Below are 18,082 nucleotides of genomic sequence, written 5' to 3' on the forward strand. Positions count from 1 at the left end.
GAAGAACATGCCAGTGGAAAAAATAAATGAGCCCGTTGTTGTATTAGGGAGTCGAAACATCGAATATCATGGGCTACCTCCCATACTGTACGTGTGAACACTGGTGCGGTGTTTTGGCTGTATGAGACAACTGTACCCTGTAACCCTTTGGGGAGGGGAGAGAAGGAGGGCTCCGCTGGTTTCTTTTTAAACACAAGTCTCTGCTTTGCAACAGCTGTTCTTAAAGTAATTTATTAGTGGAAGAAATGTTTCTTCCATTCTTACAGGAAAACATTGGGAGAATTTAGATTACTCATCTTAAGCTTCAATATCAGCTTATTCAACTTGCTTTGCTTTCAGTGGTTAGGCACAATAGTGGCTCTGTTGAAACAGACTTTTTCCCTCTGTAATGTGCTTCTGAAGTGGGTATGTTACTAATGATGCAAATAGATTTTAATTGTGCAAAAGCTGGACACTCTGTGCCTTGAAAGGCAGTACCTGATTTGTAGAAGAGACTGTAGAAAACAAGCATTCACAAGTAAAATTGCTATTGAGTTTTATAAATAGCACCATACTGTAAGCAGGTGGCAAATGAAAATGGTTTGGTTCCTCACAGCTGGCAGGTACTTTATTTTCAGGCATTGTGAACTTCTGCATCACCTTCGGATGCTTGACTTATCAAAAGTATTTGTTACCATCTACTGGTTAGTCTGGTCATTTGCAACACTTGTAAAAACTGAGCATAAATACTGGCAGCAAGCTTTGGCTGTGGCAGAAAATCAGGGTCATGCTTTTATTTTTTGGGTGAGATGTTGAGGCTGTGGTTTGACAGCCTGGTTGGCCCAGTTGTAGGGCTTCTAGTACCCAACGCATCAAAAAGGCCAGGGCCAGATAACGCAGGGTTTGGAGTAAACTCAATCTGGTGGCTTGGTAAATACATCTTATTGGGTTAACTTTGTACTGGCAGGATGCGTGTTGGATCAGACTTGTCTGTCTAAGCCACTACGACTTTCTGCTGGTTCAGACATCGCCCATCTTTCTGCAGCTGGTATAAATATGGCACGTGCTCAGAGTTAAGTGCTCTGGCTAATTCGGCAGAATCAAGATTCTGTGCCAAAGCCCTTTCCAGGTCAAGTTGGTACTGTTACACATCCTAAGGTTTTACTTTTATTTTACTTTTTTCCCCACACTAACTGGGGATAGTTGATCATGGAACTGTGGATTGACAATGTGAGAAGTTATTAAACTTGTTCCAGCATGGGGTTTGGATGTAGGAATACCTAATTTCCATTTCCATGCCTTAGTGTTTGCCAGACTGATGCCCTGTGTGACCAGCCCTGCTCTTTCCATCCTGAATTTCACTGCAGGATGAAGAGCCTGCTCCCCAGATGGACTGCTCTACTCTTCTAGTCAAAGTAAATGCTTAACGAAGTCTCTGTAGCCCCCAGCAGCCCTCACTCGGTGCTTGTTCGGGAGAAGTGTGTACAGAGCAGTGGCTTTGAAGGCAGGCCAGGAAGGCATCGGTTTGTTTACGCAGCTCCAGAGGCTCAGCATGCCATTTATTGGGTGTGGGGGGCTGCGGCTCCTCTTGTAGCTCAGGGACAGCAACCCCTGAAGGTACAGCAGTCACGGTGCAGCTTGTTTACCAATTGGGACTCAACTGCTTCACTGTGAGTGCAGGGGTCTGTGTTGCCCCTAGCATTAAGTCCAATTATACGATCTTCGTTTGAAGAGAGGTGTGAGATTCGTCTTCAGCAAACGATAATCTTCTTGGTGGGCTGTAAATTGCAAATAACGATTCCCTTCTATTTTTGGAAGTGATTTGCACCGTCAGTAGTTTGTGTGAAGACCTGAATGAGGCAGGCTTGGAGGGCAGTGTTTATTGGGTTGGGTTCCTGTTGCTGAAGTGGCATGGACGGTTTCAGGGCTCCCACTTTGCCCTTCCTTGGGGCTTGTAAATCCAGTCTCCATTTGATTCTTTTCTTTCTCTTTCAGGACAGTTATTCTGAGTGACGGCCCTTGCACACGCTTCTGAGTTGTTATCATGGGCTTCATTGCCTTTCTGAAGACCCAGTTCATAGTTCACCTCCTCATTGGGTTCGTCTTTGTTGTGAGTGGACTGATCATTAACTTGATTCAACTATGCACGCTAGTCCTCTGGCCCATAAACAAGCAGTTTTATCGCCGAGTAAACTGTCGCCTTGCCTATTCGCTTTGGAGCCGTGAGTATGCTTGAAGGGGGCATGAGGGCTAGGGGTGGGGAGGGATATGGGTTTTTTTCCTCTCCGTGTTAATTGAAGAAAAAATCATATATACACATGTATATGTATACACACACACAGACACATGAGAGAGAGAAGTGCTAAGTTAGAAGTAGACTTTTTCAGAGCAGTTCAAAGCAGCCATCTTTTCTGAAATACTGGGAAAACATACAGAAGTCAAGTGACTGATACATATTGTCACTCTTACTTGAAAGAAGTGGGAAGTAAAGCTCCTCTCCACCTCAAGCCTATCTTGACTGGTAGGAAATTCCTGATTCTGTCTCAATACCATCTTCATCCTGCATTGGAGCCTGTGCTAAATGATGGGGAAGAGGGAATTCACAGAGACTGCTTCAGGTATTGTGATACTGACCACTTCGGAGCTCAAGTTGACTGTGTGGTCTGCGGAGAGAGATGTCTGTCTTAAAGTATCTAATGTAGATGACTCTATAGCTGAACTGTGTGACAACTTCAGAGTCCTCTTACACCCTACAGCGTCCATCTGTGACACCAGTGTCTCCTCTTTTCTTCTGCCCGTGGGACAGCTCTACAGTGAGTGCAGCTGCTTTGCTCTCCTCTTTCAGACCTTTGCAAAACTTCCTCCCTGCGGGTGGTTTTTTTTTCTCCTCATACAGCTTAACAAGGGGATTAGATTTCTGAAATGAACATTTAGAAGGCTTCTTATTCCAAATGTCACCTCCTGTTTCAGCAGTGAATCATCTAATTTCTTTCCATTCTCCATCCTCTCCTGGTATGCACGGCCACTTACCTTAGTGCTCAGCATCCAACTCCCACTTTGGGTAAATGAGTCACCTAAGTGAGTACTTAAATTACAGTTGAGTGGTCCACTGACAGGCACCCACATTTCTTAAATCATCGATATGAAGTACTACCAACAAAAACTCTCCAAAGTGTCTAGTTCAGTTTCTTTTTAAGCTTGTTGTCCTTGTCCTTCCTGTGCTTTTTGTCCTACCTATTGAGAATGTTGTCCGAGAAGCACAGGAGAAAGGAAATTAAACAGAGAGTGGCAGGCAAACAGTCAGGAGAAAAGGTACTGTGATGGAAGAGCTTATAGGTAGAAACTTCAAAATTAGCTTGGTTGGAGGCGAGTGGGTGTATATGGGATTTTTTTTTTATTGGCTTGTAAGAATTTATTAATGTGCTTTTAATAATCTAGAATCTGATCTCATCCTGAAAACTCTTGTTGCGCTAATAGTCTGGCTTCTCTGAGGATATGAGCTGCTTGTGCCTGCAAGACTTGTAGGTTCAGACCCTTGCTTTCTACAAGTTAGCATTGTGCATGGAAAAATCACATTTTAAATGCTGTTATATCTTGTATACACTGGAAACAACCTACACGATTGTTCAAAAAGGTTTGGAGAAGCTCAGTAGATAATTGGGTTGTAGCTAGAATAATATACCTTGTGTATAGCCTATTATAAATTAAATGATTCAGAAATTAAACTATGAAAATTAACGTAAATATTATATGGGAATGCAGAGTGCTGATGGCCTGTAATAGAATGGCTGACAGAAGTTCAAATGTTGCCATTCATAATGAAATATATTTCATTATGTGGAAGCCTTTTGGCAATGAACCTGTTGTTGGTGTTCTGTTCCGGATGCTACGTTTTGCTCACTTACTCCAAGCTGTTTAGTTTTAAGATGAAGGGCGTTCATGCAAGAGCTGTCTATAACAAAAGCTGCTCTGCCTGTCTGGCAGAGGATTGGTGTGCAGGGGTAGATACACAGGTGATCATGTATCAGGGTATGTACTATAGCCCACTGAGAATCGGGCTGTATTCTTACTGTATCTCTTCTCAAACACATAAAGCACAGCTTCACAAGGGGAAGGAGATAGACTCTATGCAGTGTTCGTGGCAGACGTTTGGGGAAAAAACATCTGTCAGTCTCTGGCCTCAATGTAAACCCTTTGCAGCACATGTGATTCGTGACGGGTAGTCTGTACTTCAAGCTCTCCTACACCAGCTCCTTTCAGATGACTCACGCCTTTGGAGAGCGCAGTGCATTTGGTTTAGTCCGGTTGCAAAAATAATCTCTCAAATGTTAGTACTTCAAACTGAGAGGTGTGCTGTGCCTCTTGTTTGCTTTGTTTCTGGGTGGCTTGCGAGGCCGTAAACCTGCTGGCTTTGGCAGGTGGGAGCCCTGGCCGCAGGAGGGGGGTTGCTGTATTGAGGTGTTTCTTGTCCTCCACAGGAAGTATCCCAAGCAGCTCAAGTGTTACTGTCCCTTTGTTCAAGAGGATGGGCTTGCTGTAGCATTGGCGGGATCGGTGCCACGCAAAATAGCTGTAACCCACGCACCAAAAAAAAAAAAAAAAAAAAAGGAAATGAGCCCACTCACAGTTATAATGACATCGTTTATCAGTACACTTGTAAAGGACAATCTGTTTCCTTGTATTAATTCTCTGGCTCATCAACCCTCCTCTCTCAGTATGAACGCTGGCAAATCTCTCGGCAAAGCTTCCTCCACTATTTTAGAGTGAATGGTACAAGAAATGCTTTGCAGAATTATTTTCCTGCTTTTGAAGAAGAAACACACACATTTTATTTTATCTTTGATAAGAAAATGCAGGAACTGTAGCAGGTACTGGAGATGTTCCTCCTTAGTACATAGACAGAAATGGAAAGGGAAAATTGCTCAGAGTACCACGCTGTGTTTGGTACTGCTACTCCATTCTCCTGGCCACCTGCTTGGAAGAGTGTAGCTCTCAACTGAGGACACTCTTGCTCTCCTCTTTCCCCTTTTACCGAGCCAGGATAACCAGAGCAATAAAGGTAAGTGATCACATCATTCGCAAAAGAGACAAAGCTGAAAAGCAATGATAGAAAGCTCTAGTTGGTATAAACTATTATTCTGTCTTTCCTCTGCTGTATTTCCAGTTTACCAGGGTTACACTGTCTTAATCAGCAAGTGCATAACTTTGTCATGCCTCCAGATGAGTGAGTCTTGAAAATGATACAGGCGAATAACCTGGCAGATAAGTGGTCACATGGGGCTTACAGTGAAAAAACTAGTGCTAGAGAATCTATGTATCTTCAGCAGACCAGGATTGGTTTTCCCTATCATTTACCTAAATACTGTGTTTGCCTTCTCTCTGATGTGGTGCAAAATTGGACCCCCTCTTATTGAGCAGTATGGATAGATTACCCTGTTGTGATCCCACTGATCACAAGCCCTTGTGCAGGAAGGCGCTGCTCCATTTTGCATAACCGGGGTCTCTCGATGGAAAGCTGAAATACTGTGTGGCAGAACCTGGTGTAGGGAACCAAGAGGGCACCTTCCAGTTTTGACCCTGCAAATTCGTCGTCGTAATGTGGGAAGAGTTGGACTCTTTAACTGCCATATTTGTGCAACCAGATTTTGATTGCATCCATATCTCATTGAAATGAGAAAATGCCAATGACTACAGTTTGCATGGAAGCAAATCTTCCTACTGGGAGAATGAACTATTCTCATACTTTTTATAGTTGTCCCATGATACAAGCAATGCTTTCCATCTGCCTGGTTGTAGTGAAATTGGAGAAAACAGCTAACCATAGCAACTATATTCAGTGTGTGCTGAATTTAAGTGGAAGGGGTTTTTTTAAGAGGAAAAAAGGGGAGGTAGAAAATAAGAAAATTGGGTAACGAAGGAAATGTTCACGGTGAAGTAAGAGAGATGCTGGAATACTGAAAAGCTGGAGAAGACAAAGGAGAAAGGGCTCATTCTTTCTTTTGCAGTAAGAGAAAGACACAGTTTACCATTCCTGGCTTTGCCCAGCTATTTTGATAAATTAGTGATAAATTAGCTTGATTCTCTGCTGCTTCTGACTCTGTGTTGATGACCATAATATAGAATGATTAGAGTCCTGTGTTCTAATATTAAAAGCTATTGCAGAAGATCTATGGCACTGTATCCCTTTAGTTAAAAGCCTTTATTGGTCTGTTTACCTCTATAAAGCTTGCTTCATGTTGAGTAAAAGCATTAGGCTGCACCTATGCATAATTTGTCTTCCACCTGGGAGACAATGTATTCATTTAATGGAGCAATCAACGGCTCAGCTGTCTGGTTTCAGGCACAAAGTTTTGGGTTTTTTTCCAGTGATCATGACATTTCACATCCATAATATGATGCTAATACTTGTCACTGTTAAAAACTTGTTAAATTATCCATAATGCATATATCTAGTGCCCTAAATACTGCTTAAGGATGGTCATGTTGTTTGGTCTATACCTGTTTAAGCTCTCATTTCATCTCTACTGGGTTCTATTGAAAAGGTGACAGTGTTGTTCGGAGTCGGAAGAAACTAGGCACTGAATGGGGCTGGAAACGAAATGCTAAACGCTTTCTGTAAGCAGCACCCCTAACTCCTCTCTCCATCTTCATCATGTTTGTCAGAGCTGGTAATGCTGCTGGAATGGTGGTCAGGCACAGAGTGCACCTTGTTCTCAGACGAGGCCACGGTGAACACGTTTGGGAAAGAACACGTCATCATCATCTTGAATCACAACTTTGAAATCGACTTCTTGTGCGGCTGGACTATGACAGAGCGCTTCGGAGTGTTAGGGGTACGTGGGGCCATGAGCTTTCCCTTCATCTGGAGGACTAGAGGTCTATTTAAAACCCATGAACATACAGGTTTTTTGCATTTGAGTTTCCAGATATAACTCCATCAACTCTTTGTCATCTTAACTTTAATGTCTTTGATCTCATTGTACAAATTGGCAAATGACATTTTTTAATTGTTATTTTTTTGGTTTTCTCCAAGAGTTCCAAAGTTCTTGCTAAGAGAGAGCTACTGTATGTGCCCCTAATTGGCTGGACGTGGTACTTCCTTGAGATTGTTTTCTGCAAAAGGAAATGGGAAGAAGACAGAGATACGGTTATTGAAGGATTAAAACGTTTGGCTGATTATCCTGAATATATGTGGGTAAGTGTCAAGTTCCTCCTCTAGTATTGACTGCTTAGAAGTGAAATGGTGGTGGAGACACTCATGTGGTACTGTAGCCTTACATACTGGGAGAAGTTCTGCTCACTACATTCTTCAAGTGTCATCAAGGAAAACCTGTGCTCTGTTTCAGGAGGTCTTTTGGGATATGCTGGTAAAGTGTTGCTCTGTTTGCCTGTTGGTAAGGGAAGTGATTTGGGAAGCAGTTCAGAAGCTTGCATAGATGATTAGAAGCTTGATGATAATTTATAAATCAGGCTTGTGTAATACTTGTAAATTTTATCTAAACTTATTTTTACCTTTAAAAAAAATAACAGCCCATATTTGACTACTGAATCTATATAACCTTAAGCTACATTTTCTGAGGGAGGCTAAAAAGACACCTAACCAAAAAAGTTTTTTCTGGAGAAGTGAGTGATTTTGGGTGAGAGGGATGCACAGACCATGGATTTTGATAGGAAGTTCTTATTAGTATGTTCATTGATCTGTGAAATGACAGGTTTCCCAAAAAGTCTCTATGAGAACATATGGCAAGCTTACATCTGCTTTTGCAGTTATGCTTTTCCTTTTTATTTTGACATTATTTGAAGTCAAGGGCGAAACATCTATGTTATGTGCAATGTTAAGATTTTACTGCAACAACACAGTGGTATAATAAAACTATTAACTTTCTTTTAACTCTGAATGCAAACCTTTTGGTAAATTTACTGGTTTGCTTTTATAGCAGCACATGTAATATACAGTTATTTGGGTCATAAAACGTTTTAAGAGGCTTTTTGTGCATTTTAAGTGATTTTTCAATATTATCCAGTAGAGCTTGTTAAAATGAATAGTGAAATAGTACTAGTATATTGTGAATGCATCATTCGTGATTTTCTATCACTACAAAGATAAATAAAAATCTGGAGAATGTATTTTAAACTACTTCATTGCTTGAATATATGGATATGAACTATATATATTCTCCTGATTAGTGTTGGGGGGAAAAAAACAAAAAACCCTACCAATTAAAAAATCTCAAGACTGTACTTTAGTTGCAAATCTATACATTTTAATGATTCTGCAATTGGGAACCAAGGACTAGCCTCTAGGGAAAACAACTAGAAAATATAAATGCAAAATGTAGTTAGCATTGATCATTTAAATCAAGACTTCCTGCTTGGTAATTTAAATCATGATTAAAATTGACTTGAGTAAATCAATTTCCTAATTTTTGAGCATTCTAAATGCCACAATTAGGGCTGCCTGCGCAACCTTCCTTCATGAGGTCTTTCTCACACGTGCGCTGCAGCCCACTCTGTACCTGGCTCGCATACTTGGTCCAGAAGGATCACTGCACCGTTGAGTAGAAGAGGGTGATAATTTGCTATAGAGGAAAGAGCTTGCATTGCAGACTGGGGTTGAGATTGCGGTGTTACACTCTGTACCTTGTGCTGTCCTCACCACTTGGTGGTGATGGTTGGTCAGATTTTCATAATGAACGTGCCTTCAAGGGCCAAATGAAGATTGCAGGACCAGCTCCTGTTCTCTCGCTGCACTCTGGCAGGTCTAACTCTGGTGTCTATGGCTTTGCAATTTTAACATTCATTTGACTTACCTTTTGTGGTGCACAGTATGTAGATACACTACAGAGAAAAAGTCAACCACAGTACTGACAAATAGCAGATGTATAGTGATGCATTTGACAAGTCTTTCTTTTGAATTGCAACATTACAGTGTTGCATGATACTGCTGTGGGAGAGCAGTAGCAACCTGCCCTTCTCCCTCTCCATCGCTTGCCAAGGTTGCAGAGGTTTGTGCCTTCAAATGCAGCAGTGTTTTCCATTGCTGGCACAATGGGAATGATGTCCACCTTTCAAAAAGGCCAGGGATAACAGAAATTCACCCTAGGACCCTCAGAACGGCTTTGTCTGCTCTTGGCTTTGCATTGCTTCTGGTCTCTCTCTCTCTCAACCAGAGCAGAGGCAGTATAGAGGCTGGAGAAGGACAGATCGATGTTTTGTGCTGCTTGAAGTCAGTGTGGGAGGATTTCAGTCTTTAATAGTTACTCAGGATACCACAGTCAGAATGGTGCCTTACAAGATGAACGAGGTAAAGGTTTTAGGGAGAGGTACCAGTTTTTATGAACACAACTGACACAAATGGAAAAAAAAAAAATGGGAAAAGCTTTCAGACAAGTCTGTCTTCAGATGAGTAATTCTGGTTGTACAGTGCAAATTTGAAATGGGGTAGCTAGTGATTAATATGCTTTTTCCTTAGGTGGTCGTGTACTGATGTTTGGATTGCTTTTTCTGATTTGTAGATTAGTCCATCACCAGCCAGCCAAAGCCTTCAGGGACTTTTCTTTTTTTAAGTAAATGTTTCAGGTACAACCTTTTAGACTTTTTGTTGCCTTAAATTTGGTACCAGTGTTGTTAAACATAATTGTAAATGAGTTGTGAGGTGGTGCTTATGCCTGATACTTGATCAAATGAGACAACTGAAGTGTGTGCCATAGAATCATAGAATCGTTTAGGTTGGAAAAGACCTTTAAGATCATCCAGTCCAACCATTAACCTACACTACCAAGTCTACTCTAAACCCATCAAGGGTAGACTAGACTAAACCATGTCCCAAAGTGCCACATCTACCCGTTTTTTGAACACTTCCAGGGATGGTGACTCCACCACCTCTCTGGGCAGCCTGTTCCAATGCTTGACCACCCTTTCCATAAAGAAATTTTTCCTAATTTGCAACCTAAACGTCCCCTGGTGCAGCTTAAGCCCATTTCCTCTCATCCTATCGCTAACTACATGGGAGAAGAGACCAACACCCACCTCAGTACAACCTCCTTTCAGGTAGTTGTAGAGAGCGATAAGGTCTCCCCTCAGCCTCCTCTTCTCCAGACTAAACAACCCTAGTTCCCTCAGCCGCTCCTCATAAGGCCTGTGCTCCAGACCCTTCACCAGCTTCGTTGCCCTTCTCTGAACACGCTCCAGCACCTCAATGTCTTTCTTGTATTGAGGGGCCCAAAACTGGACACAGTATTCCAGGTGTGGCCTCACCAGCGCTGAGTACAGGGGAACAATCACTTCCCTGCTATGGATGTATATTTATATTACACGCATTTTCAGTATTCTGCTTGGTTTCTTGTCTTCACAAGATGTCCTTGTTTTTTGCTTTTTGTCTCATACTAGTTTCTCCTGTACTGTGAAGGAACTCGTTTTACAGAGACCAAGCATCGTATCAGCATGGAGGTAGCTGAATCCAAGGGGTTGCCTAAGCTGAAATACCACCTGTTGCCCAGAACCAAAGGTTTCACCACTGCTGTCCAGTGTCTCAGGGGAACAGGTATTGACAAGCTGCTACTGGTTTGCATTAATTGTAATGTTTTGTTCAGTACACTCTGTGTAGCACAGCGTAGCATATGCTATTGTTCGTTACGGCCATTACAATTAGTGAGTTGGCAGCAATAAGCATTCAGCATGTCAGCCGTTGCTTTGTGCAACACAACTCTGATACCAGTCTTAAAAAATAATAAACCTTTCATATATGTCATTGTTGCTTGGTTCATCAAGTTGTCTTGTGTTTTGATAACACACATGGTATGTAGGTGGGAATGTCAGGTGGCTGATACAGATAAATACAACATGTAAACACAAAGTAGTGAAGGACTCTGCTACCTGACATCATTAATGCAATGCTTGCACAAGGCCCTGTTGCTGTCTAATGCAAGGTTGCTGGCAACGTGAATTGCTGATATAACAGCCATATTTTCTGTTTTGTAACAGTTTCAGCAGTGTATGATGTAACACTAAATTTCAGAGGAAACAAGAACCCGTCTTTATTAGGAATTCTTTATGGAAAGAAATATGAAGCAGATATGTGTGTAAGGTGAGCATATAATGATGGAGGTGAGCCCTAAGATGCATGCTTTGGCATGTTGAAGTGTATTCGGATTTTACAGGGTAATGTCATTTGCTGTAGTCCCCTTTTCCTTGCCCTTCGAGGTTCTCTGCAGGTTACAAAGACCTCCCCATTTCCCCCCCGCTTTAGTTTGCTTTCACATGTGACATCATGTGATATCACCCAGCAAGTCAGAGAGTGCTGGGCAGACTTTTTAAGCCTGGGTATGAGCACATTGTCATTACGGGGTTTCCCCAGGTTTTGTGCAGTGAGGGCACTAGTCCACATTTTTCCTTTCTCTGCTGGGAACAGAAAACCAACTGTTCTGCCCCGCTTCCCAGTCCCTTGCGAGTACATGCATAGTATAAATAGCCTGTCCAACATGAGTAGTCTCTTGTAGTAAATGTAAATGGTGTAAAGCTCCTTACTGTGCCAGTTTCTCTGCTTCTCTCACATGGTTTGATTAGCAGATTAGAAGTTAAATAATGCTGAAATTCAGACATTGTATGAATGAGGTGGTACATTCCTTGCATTCCTCATTATTCTTTTGCCTGAAAGAGTAACTGTAACACCTAACTCCATGTGAGACACACACACATGCTTTTTCTTTCTTGCTTTCTCCTCGTTGCCTTCTGCTTTAAAGGCTTCCTTGTGATCATAAAAACTACCAACCCTTTCCTGCTGAATTTCTTCTTTTCCCTTTTATGTTTGGACCTGACAAATGATCTGGTTGTTCTTTCCACAGTTCTTTTGACAGTTCACTTCTGCTCCCCTGGGGACTTCACCCACACTTTGGAAAACATTGCTACATTCTGGTGATGAGGTTGATGTTTGGTTTTCAAAAGGGGGGGGGGGGGTGGGGGTGGGGGAAGCCTTGCTACTTCCCCCCACACCTTTCCCCTCTGGCCATGGGTCTGTGCATTGCAGATGCATGGCACTGGCTCTGTACATTGTCCTTCTACAGGACAGGTGTGTCTTGCCGGAACCTCCAAGGGTGAAAGACTTTGTAGGGAATCACACTGATTATCCATTGTGTTCAAGGTATAGCAGCAACAGTTTTGTGGAAGAAACGCTATCCCAGGGGAGGCAGAGTGCTGCAGCCCTAATGGGGAAGGAAGAAAATGCATTCCAGTTCTGTTCTCAGATACTGCAACTTCCACAACTTTTCAGTCTTTTGGTGGGAAAGAAGGCTGCAGAGGTTATGGGGAGAGAGATGGGAGCACTCATTTGCAAGGGGTTTCATTTTGACTATTTACACTTGCCGGACATATTCTTGACAAGGAAAGTGGACAGACAACTTACCAGCTAGCGAAACAGCTGGTCAGGCAGTTGCCACCTGTAATTCCATACTGATGGCAGATGCATGTAGCGTATCTAGCTAGATCTGGGGTACACATGCATCGATGTACGTCTGTATAATTATACATTGAAGAGCAGCTGCATTCAGTTAGATATCCTATGGCTTACTGATGGAGGTGCAAGTTGGTTTTATTTATTGGTGAGGTAGTAGGAGGAAAGAAGGGAAATGTAGTTTTCAATAGTCATTAGAAGAGGTTTGGGTTCATAAAATTCTGTTGAGGATAATGTTGCCAGGTAAAATCACTAATTGTACCCTATTAAAGAAACTAATGACTATGCTCAGATAATTTTGGTTTAAAATATGTTTGTGGACTGAATCAACGTTCTCAAGATGCTTTTCTATACTTGAAGCTTTTTCTCTGTTTTGGAGAGGAAGCTATGAGAGTAAGGAAACTATTTTTACAGTTTTTTTGCTGAAAATTGAATGTCTCCTTAATGTGCCAGCAGACTTGGCTTAGCTCAGAGAAAGGAAGCACATAAGCTCTTGTTCTTGGTATATGTGTATGCAGTTACCTGTGCACAGGTAAGAAGCTTAGCTCTCTGCAGAGGATCCAGTCTTTCTCCTGACTGGCTCCAGAGAAAATAATCAGCTAAATTACCAAATGTTATTGCTGTGAGTACCCTCTAGTGATGATAGCAATACAGGGACAACTTTACCAGAGAGCTTTCAGCAAATGACTTTTTACCGAGCTTTTATTGAGCATTGTTTATATTAGTTGAGCAGCTCCTCCTGTTAGAGCTAGTGAAAGTAAATCTGTAAAATCTGGTGTTCAATTTGTTTATGGGATGCAGAAATTATTAGAAATGCATTATATATTTTCCTGCTGCTGCAGACTTAAAGGCTTTAGTTCATACTGTGGAAGTATATTCCCTGGTTGAACTGCAGCAAATAAGTTGTGTCTAGGATCACTGTGTCTAGAGCCCTCCCAGAGGTCACCCTTCTGTTCTTACTGTGCCCTGCTGTGAGAGGGCCTTGATACAGTTCAAGTGTTGCCAAAATATGTTAGAGATGAGGGTAAGGTGTGTGCCTGCCCTCTACAAACTGAGCAACTTCTTCCTGAATTGATCTAGGACCAAGATTTGTTCCACTGAGAAAGGAGATGATACATTTGTGAGCGTGTTAGTGGGCTATCTTGGCAAATAAAAGAATGCAGAAAAATGGTTGGCTCCTCACCACTAGAAAGAGGCCCTTAAGGTGCCTGTTCTTGGTGAGGTCAGGTCAGTACCTGGAGCTGGGCAGAATTTTAGTATGCACCCAGAACTGCATACCTTGATCTGTAGGGCTGGAGAGGCAAGGAGAGAGAAGTGCAGTCACTGGAGAAGATCTTTTCCTTAGAATTGGTACAAAGTGAATTTTTAACCATCCCTCCCATTCCTTCCAAAATAAAGTTTTCACTAACATTAATTGTTAATTGTAAATGTAATGAACAATTATGCTGGGATTTGCCACTTTCTTGTCTTTTTCCAGCTCTGGGTGCCTCAGTCTGAGCTCACTGGGAATCAAATGGTGGTGAAGGAAGAACAGTGTGTGAATGGGAAATGCTTGTTTTACTAATGTGCTCTGAAATTGATAGGAGCTTGTGCAGTTTCTTTTGTCTTAGGAATCCAAGTTTTAGGTGGACAATCAAGTGTTATTTAAGTCCCAGTTATTCTCTGCATTTAACACCTCTGCCATCAGTGACGGTATAACCTGTAGCTTATGCCCTTCATTGAATGGAAGATCTTCCCTAGAGGTCAAAATACCTGGATTTTCCTTTAATTCTTTTTTTTTTTTTTTTTTTTTTTCCTTCTCCCCGCCTTTTTTAATCTCTCTACTAAACTAGGAGATTTCCTCTGGAAGATATCCCTCAAGATGAAAAGGAAGCTGCAAACTGGCTTCATAAGCTTTACCAGGAAAAGGTAAACAGCTTTCCTTTCTTTTCTCTCTTTTGGGACTTTCACTGGGGTAGTGTGTTAAGGCACTGAGTAATACGCGCTCTTCCACTGGATGGAGAGAAGAGATGGAAATATTATGTATAATTTGGCAGCCATCCCTCAAACTGCTGAAAGGAGCAGTACAGAAGGAGCCCCTTGGCCGCAGAGAGCTGACTAGTGAATAGGTCTCAAATTGCTGGGAAGCACAATGGGATTCGGAGATACAGCTGAGTTGCAGAAGACTAATGGCAATCCACTGTCTTTTTATATTCTTCAGCTCTCGCATCTCTGTCATACATTTCTAAAAGCTCAATTTTTCCTGTGGGTGTTTTTAGGCACTCAAGAGTGATAACTGTATGCGAGGGACAGGTGGTCCCAGCTCTTAGCTGCAATTGTCCTTGGCTTTCATGTTTCTTCCACTGTCACCTTCCTTCTGCCTCCTGGTAACACCCCTGCAGTGGTGTGTGACATGGTACAGACAGTCCCTGGGATCTGCTGCCGGGGACTGAAGTAGCACATGGCCGGCATGCCTTCAAACAGCTCAAAGCTTTTCTTCGTGTCCTCTCTTTTTTTACCTTAGATGGTTCATTTCTTGACCACAGATTTAACAGTTCTGTGGGGAGGAGGAAAGAACTGTAATTAATGTTGCCCAGCCCTAATTGGTGGATTGTTGAACTTGAAATGTGTATCTTGATTTTTGCGTTGCTTATCTTTGTGGGAAAATGGAGGAGCACAGAAATTTTAACTATCTTGGGCTTTCTTCTGCTATGATGACCTGTGCTGCAGCATTTCTAAGCTTACCCTTAGTCTGTAGGTAGGCAGCAGATTGTTTGTAAGGGTCTTGGAAGTCGCCTTCTGAGTTTCATTTTGTTCATTTTGAACTAATTTGTTTCAATACCTAAGCTCTAATTCACGTAAGGGGAGGGAAGTTATCTTACAAACAGCAGTAGCTATCACCTTCTCCTCCCACCTCCCATTAGCAAGTGTATCAAACTAGCTTGTGCGTCAGCGTAATACAGCATTCAAGAGCTTTAAAAATAAATAAATAAATAAAAATTTTGGGATCCTTGGATCCCACTTCCTGTTATCAGGGACATGCCATCATGTAATTCCCTTGCAAAGAGGCTCTTAGATGGAAGAATTCCTTCTGACATTGCCTGGCTGGAGGATCAGACGTTAAGGTGTATGTTACAGGGGTGGTCTTTCTCTGCTTGGCTCCTGCTTTGTTAAACAGTAAGTGCAGAGCTATGCAGATGCAGCGCAGAGGAGCATTCACTCTGCTTGGCACCATTTCTTGGGCAGAATGCTCTGCTTTCCTTGCAGATGGAGGGCTTGGAGTTCTTGCTGCTGTTGGCTGTACCTCTGTTCAACTTTGGTGTGAGATGTTGCTGGGGAGGGATTACTTATATATGTGGGTATTTTATATATTGATCTTATGGTAGTAGCAATATGTTGTAACTGGAATCCTTAAAGTGCTCTTCCCGCACAAAGGATATGTCCTCAAAAGACTGTTATTGGCAAGGAACACGTTGTGCTTCTCAGCCCTTTATAAGGGAAGCTAAAAGAAAAACAGCTTAAGTGGGGAAAAATAAGCAATAGCCAAACTTGAGCCACCCTTGGTAATGGCTTGAAACCTTACAGAACATTCTTACAAACTGAGGGAAGGCTGTGGGCATGCTGCTCCTTTGAGTGATGTGTTTCATGATTGCATCTCTCCGCAGGCTCAGCTCAGGATGCAAGTGCTCTGTTGAAGTCTTGGGGTTATGGCTAGCACAGTGCTGTCTCTGCTGGTTAGCTTGTGATTTGCCTTCCTCTTCTGGCTCTATATATAGCATTTTTCTGCTGTGCTTTGCTAAATCATGTTGACCTTTGTGGAAGTAAAAACAGGAGGAAAAATAATCCAGCAAAGAGGCAGGTAGTGTCTGAATTGGCCTCTGGCCTGACTCTGCCCTAAATTCCTAGGCAATTAAGGAAAGTGATGAAGGTATTTGGTAGTGGAGAGGCTGGTATGGTTTCAGTTTCTGATGGTGGCCAAGATTGCCTTCAGAGGGCTAATATGGTAGGCTCGGTGGTCAACAGAAATGCCCAAATAAATGACAGCAGATGGAAATGGATGCTGTGTACTCTTCATGGGTATTTACCACAGATGCTGTCCTTGATGTTGACCTAGAGTTGACTAGTCTTGGATTGCTTGGTGCAAACATTATGAACATGTTTTCTTCAATCTTCTCTTTCTCCCAGGATGCTTTGCAAGAGATGTATAATCAGGAAGGCATATTTCCTGGCCAGCAGTTTAAACCTCCTAGGAGACCATGGACTCTCCTAAACTTTCTTTTTTGGGCCACGGTTCTCCTCTCTCCTCTCTTCACATTTGGCTTTGGAGTTTTTGCAAGTGGATCACCTCTCCTTATCCTTGCATTCCTGGGACTTGTTGGAGCAGGTAATAAAAGCAGAGAAGATGCTAAGCCCAGAGTGACATGTAGCAGGATCCATTACCTCCAATAAGTACTGTGTATTATTAATATGAATGAGGCTTGCAGAAGAGTACTTGGAGCTCACTCTGTAGTCTTTATATTGTGTAGCATTTTTATTATTTCAAAAGCTTTAATCCGGGCAGGCTTGCCTTCATATCTTAAGCAGTGTCTATAGAAATCAATAGCAAGTGTGTCTTGTAGCCCATTATTATGGTGCCTGAAGGAGAAAATACTCTTACTGCACACCTTGTCTGTGAATTAAAAAAAAAAAAAAGCAAAACCAGCCAAACAAACAAATACGAAAACCCCAAAACCCCACACCTCCCCAAAGAAAAAACCCTAACACCACCCCACCCCACCCTGCCAAATGGGAGCTGGCAGGGGGGAGGATATGCTTTAGTGTTCATACTACCTGTCCTGTTAATCAGCATAGAAGCATTCATTATACTTTTAAGTCTGGATTGTCCTCCTCTTTTAGTGACACCTGACCTGTGATCCATGTGCAACCTCATACAGTGCACTGCTGGTCTGTAGTCACTGCTGTCTTCAGGATTGGGTTAACTCATGTGGTTCTGCTTGTGTGTTTACGTGTAACTTCCAAAATCCTTGAACTGGTTTTAATATGTGTCCCATTTCTCTGTTATATTTTAAAGCTTCCTTTGGAGTTCGTAGACTGATAGGAGTAACTGAAATAGAAAAAGGCTCCAGCTATGGCAACCAAGAATTCAAGAAAAAGGAATAACTGACAGCTGCAGTTCAGCACATATAACCAGACTATGGTATCTGATTAACTTCAGTTAAAAAACAACAACAGACACTTAGAAACTATCTTTTTCTTAATAACTGATGACTAATATTAAAGAATAAAACTTGAGCCAAGAATGAAGAAGTCGGAGGCATCAACTGAAGAGAACACATCAACTTTCCGCCTGTTTAAGGTTTACTGTAGTCAAACTATGGGAGAAAAATCTGGGGTGGGGTGGAAGAAGAAACTAATTTTTCTTGCTTTGTTGGGGGACTTGGGGGTGGGGGGAGAAAAGAGGGCATTGGCCATGGCCACGTGCATCTTCAGATGACTGAATACACTGGTTTCTGTCAAGAGCACTAAACTCACTTTTACAACAGGAGCCATTGAATGTTTCCTCTTGCTAAAGCCAATGTAATGTTTGATTTCCAACTTTTTTTATTAATGAGCCAGGCAAAAACAACCCTTCTTAAATTAATTGACAGATGTTCATTGGGTTAGAGTCATTTTGGA

At 42.1% G+C, this 18,082-nt stretch overlaps 1 protein-coding gene across 1 annotated transcript; it reads left to right on the top strand.

The window, feature by feature from the left end:
* Positions 1–2,023: 2,023 nt before the first annotated feature.
* On the top strand, positions 2,024–17,566 carry AGPAT3 (1-acylglycerol-3-phosphate O-acyltransferase 3). Its single transcript, XM_009491444.2, has 8 exons — positions 2,024–2,201; positions 6,643–6,812; positions 7,013–7,174; positions 10,369–10,522; positions 10,963–11,065; positions 14,260–14,335; positions 16,592–16,790; positions 17,478–17,566. The coding sequence occupies exons 1-8, from the start codon at positions 2,024–2,026 to the stop codon at positions 17,564–17,566; spliced, it is 1,131 nt and encodes a 376-aa protein (XP_009489719.1).
* The last annotated feature ends 516 nt before the right edge of the window (positions 17,567–18,082 follow it).

This window comes from Pelecanus crispus, chromosome 1 (assembly GCF_030463565.1).
Source record: "Pelecanus crispus isolate bPelCri1 chromosome 1, bPelCri1.pri, whole genome shotgun sequence".
Classification (NCBI taxonomy): Eukaryota; Metazoa; Chordata; class Aves; order Pelecaniformes; family Pelecanidae; genus Pelecanus; species Pelecanus crispus.